This window comes from Cyprinus carpio, chromosome A22, assembly GCF_018340385.1.
Source record: "Cyprinus carpio isolate SPL01 chromosome A22, ASM1834038v1, whole genome shotgun sequence".
NCBI classification, from domain to species: domain Eukaryota; kingdom Metazoa; phylum Chordata; class Actinopteri; order Cypriniformes; family Cyprinidae; genus Cyprinus; species Cyprinus carpio.
The window spans coordinates 4,700,924-4,712,568 of NC_056593.1; the positions used below are offsets into that span (position 1 = coordinate 4,700,924).

General features: G+C 35.2%; 1 protein-coding gene across 2 annotated transcripts; it reads right to left on the minus strand.

Moving 5' to 3' along the window:
• Positions 1-1,711: 1,711 nt before the first annotated feature.
• On the minus strand, positions 1,712-10,451 carry LOC109051803 (striatin-interacting protein 1 homolog). Of its 2 annotated transcripts, none has more exons than XM_042712323.1 (21): positions 10,296-10,451; positions 9,247-9,316; positions 9,047-9,121; positions 8,793-8,927; positions 8,599-8,719; positions 8,448-8,516; positions 7,001-7,107; positions 6,786-6,913; positions 6,516-6,698; positions 6,221-6,441; positions 6,080-6,145; positions 5,941-6,004; positions 4,914-4,985; positions 4,755-4,829; positions 4,556-4,653; positions 3,396-3,522; positions 3,133-3,233; positions 2,929-2,995; positions 2,733-2,837; positions 2,407-2,611; positions 1,712-2,326 (listed from the first exon to the last, which is right to left on the minus strand). In XM_042712323.1, the coding sequence occupies exons 1-21, from the start codon at positions 10,398-10,400 to the stop codon at positions 2,079-2,081; spliced, it is 2,442 nt and encodes an 813-aa protein (XP_042568257.1). In that variant the 5' UTR covers positions 10,401-10,451; the 3' UTR covers positions 1,712-2,078. The 2 variants fall into 2 exon arrangements, with proteins under 2 accessions (XP_042568257.1, XP_042568256.1); XM_042712322.1 differs by having other exon boundaries at positions 1,712-2,329.
• Between the last annotated feature and the right edge of the window lie 1,194 nt (positions 10,452-11,645).

Sequence of the window (11,645 nt, forward strand, 5' to 3'; positions counted from 1 at the left end):
GACACAATAATCATTAGAAAAAATAAACATAAAACTTCAGATACTAGAAGCATGAGTCCTTGAACATACAAAAATCACTTTGAACACCAAAATGCTTTTTTAACTTAAATGTAGTTACCAATTATCCCATGGGCCTCTCTCCATCACAACGTGAATGCATAACTCTTCATATATTTGTGGTCATATCACCAATTTGTTTAAGGTTGCCTAAAAACAAGGGGTGGCTCAACTTCCCCACAAGTTCAAATCACCCCACTCTCCCCATACCCAAATACAAAACTTAATACATGCAAATAATTATGACTGAAAACAAAGCTTCAGCAACTAGGGAATACACAGTCAAGGATATGCATTTATATACAGGCTTGTCATGTGACACACAGCAGTAGATTTATGTTTTAATTTTTTGCGTTTTTATTTGAAATGTTCCCACACTATATCATGAAATATCTTGATTTTCAAATATGTGTAAGTAAATGCATTTTGCACCTTTATGGATCATGTTAGTTGATCAATAACAGCCAATGGGCAAAGTAGCCTAATGTTAATGTAATCTAACTATGCATTAAATACATTTTTATTTAAGAAATATTTTTAACACCACTGACTTTGCATTTAATGTCAATTTAATAAAAACATTGTGAGTTACTAATTATAACACTTTTATTTTACAGAAAGAAAGCAAAGAACATTATCATTGACTGGTTAAGCCCTCTCAAAATCTCCTGTTATAATCACTGAAGCCAGAGGTGCAAGGGTGTTTATGCAGAGCAGGCCCAAGATATAAACTAAGCAGCTGCTTAGGACCCTTTTGTAACCACCAGGGGACCCCCAAGAGTACATAAAATGACAGCTTGATTTTTTTTTTTTTTGTATTTTTATTATTAACTTCACTCACCACAGACAGTAACACATTTTTTTTTTTTTTTGTCTTAAGTCACAGTTAAGGCTAGAAGGGATACAGCTGTGGCTACTTGGCATGTGCACATCAATATAGTGTAATTTTTGTCACACTGAACAGCAATGATTACTGTTTTTGGAACATTGCCATTTTATACGTCCAAGTTTTCTCCCACGTTTGTTAAGAGAGGAAGCAGGGCAAGACTTTTGGTGTTCATTTTGAATTTTTTTTTCAAGTACTCCCCTCAAAGTTTTTATCCTAGTTATTTTGGCCTGGCCTCCTCCTGAAGTTTTATTGACTTACCAGATGTTATTCTTGAGTGTTTTGTGGAGTGCTGGAACAGGAGAGAAGATACCACAAACATTTTAATGTTGTGAGCAATAGTAACTTTAACCTACATCTACACCTAAATGTTATTATGGCGTTAATAGTACAATTTAAACAAACTAAAAAAAAAAAAGTATTGTGACCAAGCAAAAATCCTTCCACTCGCTTTTTATGTAGTGGTGTTTTTTTTTTTTATTGATTGGATTGGAGTGGGAGAAATGTGAGGGGGTTGTGTGCTGTTTATAAAATAAACTGGTTTGAATAATCTACAGTAAAATAAAAAAATGAAACAGTACGGTTTTCAGTATGAAATCGCACCAGCACTTATTCAGACTTTCTTTTGAAAAACTATCATCAAAATTAAAAAAACGAGTCTCACCAAATGAAAAAAAAACACAAACACCAAAATAATCACAACACAAACCTTGACATTTGACATGAAACTCTCAGATTTTACCTTTAAAAATGAATGGCCTAAACAAAAAGAGTCAAAGATGGTTGTAATGCATATATATAAAATCATACAATGAAAAATGCATCAAAGCACTCCAGGATAATTACAGTCTTTCACAATAACATCAGGTTTAATATTCTGTTACAGGTAATTATTCAAAAGCAGCAAGAACAATAAAATAAACATAAAAATGACCTCTTAGCACTTCCGACTAACAAAGTTCCCTTTCTAAGAGTAAAAAAATTGCAGGTTTACTACAGATGCGCCATTATATTACACAAAGACATGGTCCCTGTTGCTGGACTCTAGTAAGCGTAGTGTCGTCGACAGAGTTTTACTCTGGTAAAGGTTATCTTCACAACCGCTGTAATGAAGAGGTGCTGTAACACCATTCATTCACTGCAGGAGTTCTTCCCAGGAAATGGGTTTGGAAAAGACCTCCCGCTCCAGCCAAAGGTCATAGTTCATTTGGAAGTCTTCGGGAAGGTCGATCCGCTGTCCCAGCACGCTTTGCAGACAGTTGTCCACCGGGAGGAATTCGGGGTTGGTCTGGTTCTTATCGTAGCGTCGGCTGTTGAACCGTTCGATGCTGGCACGTAGGGCGCACTCTTCCGCCTGGAAATCCCACGGGCGAGCGTCCAGGTCTGCTGACAGAGACAGGACTCGTTTAGTTCTGACACTACAAAACGTTTCAGGTTTAATAAATGATTCTTCACCTACTCACCGTTTCCGTACGCCCAGTCATCGTTGAGGCGATGGCGCACTTTCTGGTATATCGCCGACATGGTTTTCATGTTGCTCTTCCTCCATTGCCTTCCTAGATACTTTGTCTGGACTTTAAGCAGTTTGAGCACATAGAGTTGCATCATGGCCTGCTTGACCTTCAGCGCCCTCTTCAGGATCGGCGCTGATTTGAACACCACCAACATCTAGAAAAGTGAAAGATTTCAAATAAACACTCTCCAGGTATAACAGATGTTGTTCTAAAGCGAAACCTGCTTGGTTTGTGTGTGTGTGTGTGTGTGTGTGTGTGTGTGTGTGGCGTCTCACCATGGTCCTGGAGTGCTTCCATTTGGTGAGTTTATTGAGGATACGCAACAGATTAATACAGGAGAACAAGTTCCTCCAGCAGAACTGATTGTTATCACCAGCTTCCTGTGATCAAAACACATCAAAGAGCTCAAAGACTCCCTCACATGAGCATTAGACACATTCAGGTGTGTATTTTTTATTTTTTTTCCCTCACCAGACTCTCAGCGGTAAGCTCTGGAAGCTCATGAACGACGCAGTGTGGGAAATCAAGAGCTGAGATACTGCCGAAGAGATATGACAGATGTCATTACTCATAACACATCACATGAACAGTTAACAGTGGTTAAAGGAAGTGCAATCTTCATACTGGAGATGTTTTGAGAGTCTGAAATGAACAGAGGCTGACGTGAAGGCTCACCTGTTTTTAGCAGTGATGTAGGACATGATGTTCTGGTTGAAGAACTTCAGGATCAGCGGGATGCAGTTGGCAAACACCAGATGCTGCGCCATGTACTCAAACTACAGCAGAAAGCTTGTGTAAGTGTACTCACAAAATAAAGGTTTAAACTCTTACTATATTTGTGAAGCCCAACCAGTTTGTGCAAGTGTAAAATGTAGGGTTACAATTAGGAAAAAGACAATTATCTGGACAAACATCTTCAAAGGTGTTTGTCTGTGTACCTGATAGACGTGGTTGAGTTTGAAATGTTTCAGCAGCAGCAGCAGTATGGCTGAAATGGCTTTGACAATGATTTCTTTATGACGATTCACATCTACGCCCAACTTCATACTCTGAAGAACCGTAGTGCTAGAGAGAGGTAACAGACAGACTGTCAAACCATGCACACTTGAGGTATGGTCACATTAGCAAAATTGCGGCAAAATTTTGTGGGCAATTAAAATTAAAATCCTATTGTAATAACTGGATTTCAACTGTGAAATTTTGCTGAGCAACGGCAAATGTGCCCACATCTTATACTATGAAGGTCTATTAAAAGTGGTAAAAGTTCAATTTAAACAATTTGTTGACATTTTAGTTTCTACTCTAACATTAAACCCTAAATCACACGGATTCTACTGACATGACAGAAATTTGCTCATGAAATTTTGAAGAGCAACGGTAAATGTGACTGCACCTTTAATAAAGACATTTATAAAAAAAAGTGGTAAAAATTTTAGAAAAAAAAAAAAATACATCGACTTTAAACAGGGTTATTAGTTAACTAAAACATTTTCATAAAACTTAGTCAAATAAAATATATATAAAAAAAAAACATTTAATTTCAGCTAGCTGCCAATGCAACATTTCTCATTTTCATGAAATACTTTATGTACTAAAATAAGTAAAACCGAAATAAAAACTATATAGACATTTAAAAAACTTAACATGACAAAACCACAACAAAGTTACTAAAACAAATTAAAATAAAAACGGAACATATAAAATAACAAATTTTAAATATTAACAAAAAACAGTATCGCAATGACACTAAAATAGCCCTGAGACACACATATTTGACCAAATGACAATCAAGCATTACAGAGAGAATGAGAGGAATACTGATAGCCCAGGGGATATTTTTACAGCATCTGAAGACATGAGCTCACTGTTGCCACGGCAACTCAGCTGCGTGATGGTGAGGTGAGCTTGTGTTTTGATATGACTCACCATTTCAGCTTTAGACACAGACTCAGACTCAGGTTAAGATAATCACTTTGATTCAGTGAGTCAGTTTTCTGACTCATTCAGATCATTAGTTGGCGAGTTCCAGTCGAGAATCGTTCAGCTGATTCACGGAAAGGACAACTACATCTGCAGCTATGCTTTTAGACTGTCTTACGGCATTTCCTCGGGCAGCACGTCCGCCAGGATGTTGATGGAGTCGGTCTTGGCTTTGGATGTGGGAGCAGCAGCCAACAGGATCTTCAGCAGAGCAATCTGAATACACACACACACACACACACACACACACACACAGCCTGTCAGTATAAGAACGGCTCAAATGCAGTGGGACTGGTGTGTAAGTGACAGTTTCTCACCATATACTGTGGTAAACTGGGTAAAATACCCTGGTATAAGAGCTCTATGGCACACAACTCCAGCTCTTCCTCACCCTAAACACACAAACACAGACAGTGTGTGTTTTAAGCTCATCATCAGACGTCATATTGTAGCTCTGTCAGTGTACAGTGACTCACGCCGGAGAGAGGGGTCTTCTGATACTCCTCTTCTTTAGCGATCTGGACCTCAGCGATGGACACATACTTGTGCTGAAATGAACACACAAACTAAATGTTACGTCAGGCGCTAATGCATTTCATTACAGCAATTAGCCACAAAACTCTATAATAACATTCATTGTTAAAATGGTTTACTGTTTTTATAAAAGTGCCAACAGAAATATGACAGAAGTATAAAAGACACTAATATTAAATAAAATAGTTACAATAATGATCAATAATAATCAAAACGATTTGTTTACTAAGCATTATAACTCATTAATCAGTTTTAACTAACAAAAACATAACATTAATTTATGACCAATGCTATTTTTTTGTGCTTTGACTCAACTAAATTATTAAAACCTATATCCATATATTTGTGTATATTTGATAATTATTATATTATTGTATCATTATTAATAATGATAAATAGCTTATATTAATCATTAGTCTTACCATTTTTACTAAATGTAAATTTTTACATTGGTTAATAAGCAATAAAAATAAATGTTAGTAAAAACTTGAGTAAATAAATAAGTGGTTATGAGTATTTTATTATAAATTTATTTTTAAAAATATTTTTCATTTAATCATTTTGCTGGTAATAATAATAATAACAACAACAACAACAACAACTATTATTATTATTATTATTATTATTATTATTATGGAGGATTAAAATGCTTCTTAAAATGAAGGAATGTATGTTCAATTAATTAATTAAATAGAAATGTAAATAAATCACAAAATGCAAACATAATGAAATATTTAAAATTATTGTAATTCTTGTTGGAAAATATAGTTAATGTAACCATAAAATAATAAACAGACAAATGTTTTATCAGTCAAACTTATAACTGGTCTAGCATAATCCAATCTGAATTAATATAAAGCTATTCATTTCATGATGAAGGATGCGGGAAGAGATCTGAAAGATCAGATATTAAATATGCATGAGCGGGGTGGGGTTATGTTAATCAGTCGTGGCTGATGTGTTAATTACCTGTTTGAGAGTTTTGATGCTTTCATGTATGGGTCTGGGCAAACCCACTACAGTATCCGTGTCACTGCAACACAAACGCAAACATGCATCACTGCGGCTCACAGGAAATAAACAGACAAGCTTCATAAATCACACTCACTTTCCCAGCGTGTAGCCGATGAATTTACTCCTGCTGGACTCCAGGAAGTGCTCAATATCCTTTTCCCTGTTAAAAAGGAAATGAATTAAAAACTTATATTTAAGAAAACCATCAAATGAGAAGATGAAGTCAAGTTCCTACCTGACTTTCGGAGCCCACGGTAGACCCTTGGGGAAGCAGACCCTCTCAGTGGGGGGATGCGGTATGGGTGGCGGCATGACCTCATCACGCTCCATTGGGAAAGGCTCCGCCTCCATAGAGTTGTCATTATCGTCATTTTCCTCTTCATCCTCACGGGTGTCATCGGCTTTATATGGGTCCTTCTCGTTAAATGCATCCAAATTGTCTTGCTTTATCAGAGCCTGAAGAAACGATTTAAAAAGTTTATATTCTTCTCTTTATCATTTTATGTTTGTCAAAGTTTCGGTTCGGGCACCTTGTGCTCTCTCCGGGCACGTCTCTGTTGTTGCTCGATGAGGTCGGAGGCGGATGCCGGCGGGGACGCGGCTCTCATGCTCCGCACCACACAGAGGCTGTCCTCGGGCAGCGGAGGGAGACCCAGTGCTGCCCGTTTACTGACTTTACTGCACTGCAGCTGCTCGAACCCTCCCAGAGTGAACTGAGTTGTGACAGGAAACATACAGACAAAACCATTAACACAACAATCACCTGGTGTGAATCGGTTCAAAACTGGATGCTAACTTACCAGGATGGTCTTCCACAGCAGCAGCAGGACTTTCTTCATGGGGAAATGGGGCGCGTGGCCGCTGCAGAACTTGGTGACCATCCCAAACAGCATGACGGAGACGGGCTCATGGTTATAGAGAGGAGAACCTGCCAGGAAACATCCGGAACAATTCTAGTCTTCCATACTCAACAAATAAATCATCCAATTTTAGATCAACTGAAACACATGCAGACCGAGCTCAGACTTGAAGGTTTCTCTGATGGTTCTCCACTCTGGACTGTCTGTGGGTTCTTCACACTGGATGGTCTCCACCATCAGATACATGATGTTCAGCAGCACCCTGAAAACACACACGCACAGGGTTATGGAGAACTGGGAGTGCCTCTTAAAAATAAAATGAGCCAATGATCAGTTTAAAAATGTAAAAAATAAACATGCAAATGACAAATAAGTATTTAATTTGTTTAAAAACGCAGTTACAGTAAATGTAGCAGTGGGTAATACACTAAATCATTTTAAAATAATAATATACTTAGTAAATTTGAAAATTTTAATTCTTGTTTAAAAAGTAAAAAAAAAAAAAAATTCAAACTGTCATATAAATAGACATTTAAAATATTTAATTTGTTTAAAAATTTAGTTAACTGTAACAATAAAGCAATAAAGCACTTAAATAAATAAATGACAAAAATAGTTAATTAAAATTAACAATAAAAAAAATATAAAATTTTAAAAAAAAATGACATTTAAAACATATTAATGATACAAATTATTAAATCAAAAAAGAGTAATCATTTTTCAAGTTGTCAAATAAGGTGGTTAAATGTAACAATATAACAAAATGACATGTAAAAGTTTTAATGATATACGTTAATAAATCACTTTTCAAATGAACAAATAATAAAGTTAAATTGAACAGTACAATAATAAAAAAGATTCTAATAAAGTCTATTAACAATAAAAAATAGATTTAAAATGTAATTCTTGTTTAAAAATGCAGTTAAATTTAACAAAATAAATAATAAATTAAACTGACAAATAATGTAGTTAAACGTAACAATAAAATAATAAATTAGTTTTTAAATCAAAATAAATAATTAGACAAACTTAACAATAACATAATATATTAATTTTCTTTTTAGATCACTTTTTAAGTCACTTTTTCTATATGCATTTATCAGCTAAATTTAAAACGCCTGTTCATATATGTGACCCTGGACCACAAAACAAGTCTTAAGTGTAAAGTTTTCAAAATTAAGATTTATACATCATCTGAAAGCTGAATAAATAAGCGTTGTTAGGATCAGACAATATTTGGCAGAGATAAAACTATTTGAAAATCTGGAATCTGAGGGTGTAAAAAAATCAAAATACTGAGAAAATCTCCTTTAAAGTTGTTCAAATTAATTCTAAGCAATGCAGATTACTAATCAAAAATTAGGTTTTGATATATTTACGGTAGGAAATTTACAAAATATCTTCATGGAACATGATCTTTACTTAATATCCTAATGATTTTTGGCATAAAAGAAAAATAATTTTGACCCATACAGTGTTTTTTTGGCTATTGCTACAAATATACCCCAGCGACTTAAGACTGCTTTTGTGCTCCAGGGTCACATATGGGAAATGATCAGTGAACAACTAGTTAGTGTGTGCGTGTAAAGTGCGGTGCTGTACCTGAGGTCAGTGCTGTCAGCCAGTGAAATGGCAGGTTTCCTGACCGCACTGCTGCATGCAGCACTGTTACTGAGAGACATTTAACACAGAGTCGAGTTATTTAAGCTTACAGATGTGCAATACGAGTATCTGTGCGTGCAGTTCATCTCACTCGATCTCCATGTTGAGCAGCTCCACCAGTGCAGTGAACGCTCCCACATCCAGCAGCAGGAAGACGTTATACCTCATCCAGTGCTGCACCTCCATCTCTGAAGAACACTCGCCGAACGTGCCTGAAAATAGACACTTAACACTGTGTTTTCATGTACATTAACACATGAATGAAGATTCTAGACTGCGGTTTACCTTGAGCCATGTACAGGATGGCTCTGGCGACTTTTAGGCGGCGCTCTCGGCCGATCACGTCCAGTCCGTCCAGCAGACGCATGGCATGAGCTCTGTGCTGAACCAAATCCAGTTCGGTCCATTTCTGATCGGGCACTGCAGGAGCACATGAACGTGATCTTTTGTGACATCATCTTAGATGCACGAAAAACACCATTTTCATAACTGTGTAACTATGAAACAGTCGAGTGAAAAACAAAGAGCTCCGCACTTACTATGAGTGTGGAAATCTTCTTCGAAGCACTTTCTGTTGAGCAGAAACTCTGGTCCCTCTGTGTAACTGTACAACTCTACAAACAGCATTTAACAGAGGACGACAAAACACTATTGCTTGCAGTTTGCTAATGGAGGTTGAAAGCTTTGTGATATTATTTCAGAAGGAAACAGCAGTACAGGAAGCAAATCGCTCTCTCACCTGATAGCTCAACAGCCCAATTATCAGCATCTGAATATTCAAACTCCAGATCAGGAGCTTCTGATAAACCCTGAGACACAAACACATTTGTCTTTATCATTGAATAACTGTATTAAATCACCATTTGTAGTGTACTTATTTTGGTGTGTTCACTAGCATATTAAAGCGCATGTGAAGTAATCGATTATTATTGTTATAACTGCGGTGTGCTATTAAATGTTACATTTAAAGTTCATATATTTTAAACATTCTTACAAAGGTGTCATTTATAATAAACTGAAATACAAGAAAAACAGGACTACAAAAAAAATGACAGTGAAGTATAAATGCTTTTCAGTATATGCAGAAGTACGCTTTAACAGTATTGCAAAGACAACAGAAGTACAAATTATGAAATTACATATAAAGATGTACTTAAGTCCTACTTAAAGGGATAGTTTAGCCAAAAAATGAAAAATGATGTACTACGCAAGTCAAAGGGACCAAAAGGTGACCAGATTATCATTTTTTCCCCAACAAAAGAAAGTAAGTCATACAGGTTTAAACAATAACAAATGTTTTCATGCATCTCATTAAGAGTCCGAAAACGTTACATTCAGGATATTCTTTTAGAGCACATTATTTCTGTAAAAGATACTTTTTTAAAGTACTTGCACTTTCTCACAAGGGCAGACAGACAGATATTAATGTTTATTAGTCCTAGTGTTAAATAACCGATCACGATCAACAAGAGAAGAGATGAAGTTCACACTGAATCATTAATGAATCAATCATTCAATGCGTTTAATCAACATTCACTAGTAACTGTTGCTTGGGATTCGAGTTTTAATCACTAAATAGTCATGGATAATTAAATCCATATCTTTGAGTAACGATGCTGTTTTCATATTTGTTGCTTATTTAATCCGCGTTGCTCGATTAATCGCTTTATTGATCTGATTTCTGGTGTTGCTGATGTTTAGGCTAACACTGGCTGTCAAAACAGACTACAAAACTGCAAATATAACGTTACAGCCGAACGGATTTAACCAGCTTCGTCTGACTCTTACCTCTGAGTCTTTCCTCTGGTTTCTGGTGAACTCGCCTCGCATTTTATTCGGCAACATTTGGTTTTGTTTCTGTTTGTTGTTAGCAGATAAACCGACACCCTCCATCTTCACTCCACTTCCGGTGTTCTGAAATAGGCGGTGTCTGAGATATTTGGGCGGAGTCAGTGGGCGGAGTTAACATTAATATTCATGAGTTTCCTGTTTCGTGTTAAAGCGACTCTGAAAATATTAGTGCGTTTTCACTGGATCACAAAAAAATGGCCAAGAAAATGGGCCACTAGCTGTTAAATATTTTCATATATTCATCTGTTTTGCTATTAAAAGTATGTCGTTTGAAGTGTGTAGCCTATACATGATGACATAATAAAACTAACTCACTGTATTGTGAGTCTGTAAGGGGCGAGATAAGCAACAATATAAAGAAGTAACAACTTATTTATTTATTTTAACATGACCATGTATTTTAGATTTATACAGGTGTGTTGTAAATGTCATTTATGTAATGCCTTCACCACATCTGAATCAGTTGTGAAAAAGGAATCTACTTTTATCTTTGAAATGAAAATATACAAATTACTGTATGGTTTGATTTAGCCATTTGTTATTAAAATATAAAACATTTTACTTGTTATAGGTTTGTAGAATACAAGTTAAATATTGTTAAAGTACACTACACGGTTGCTAATTTCACAACTTGACCAGTCAAAATGATTTTCATCTGAATCTCCAATTCATCTCAAAGTGCACCACAATGCAGTATATGATTAAAAGAAATTTTCAAAAACACATATATATACCAAAACAATAAACAACAAAAAACACACAAAAAAAAAAACAAAAAACAAAAAAAAAAAAAAAAAAAAAAAAAAAAAAAAAATATATATATATATATATATATATATATATATATATATATATATATATATATATATATTATGCATTAATTTGTTTATGATAATATCAACCGAATAATCATCAAAAAACAGACAAAAAAACAAACAAAAAACATAGCCAGCTCTATTAATATGCATTAATTTGTTTATGATAATCATTTCAGTCATTTTCATTTCACAGTACACTAAGAATAGTGTGCAAATGTGTATCAGTTGTTTTATAATGCTTTGGTTTTAAAAACCGTGAGATTGTGACATTAGATTATTGAGATACTTCCATAAATTCATAAAAATATTACGAAAACAATGCTAAGTAATTCAAATGCTAAATGTCAAAGCTGTTTTGTTGACATGTGTCAGTAAATGATTAGGGCTAAACTCAACAATAACAAACAATATTACATTTATGAAAACTTTACAGATCTATAAGGTAGTGTAAAGTCAACTATGTTGTACT

Bases quoted from the DNA above. Each gene is read 5' to 3' on its own strand.
- LOC109051803 (XM_042712322.1), bottom strand. From the start codon at position 10,400: ATGGAGGGTGTCGGTTTATCTGCTAACAACAAACAGAAACAAAACCAA. The intron at 9,317-10,295 runs GTAAGAGTCAGA...TTTGTGTCTCAG, and splicing joins ACCAGAGGAAAGACTCAGAG to GGTTTATCAGAAGCTCCTGA. The intron at 8,517-8,598 runs GTGAGATGAACT...AATGTCTCTCAG, and splicing joins CTGCTCAACATGGAGATCGA to TAACAGTGCTGCATGCAGCA.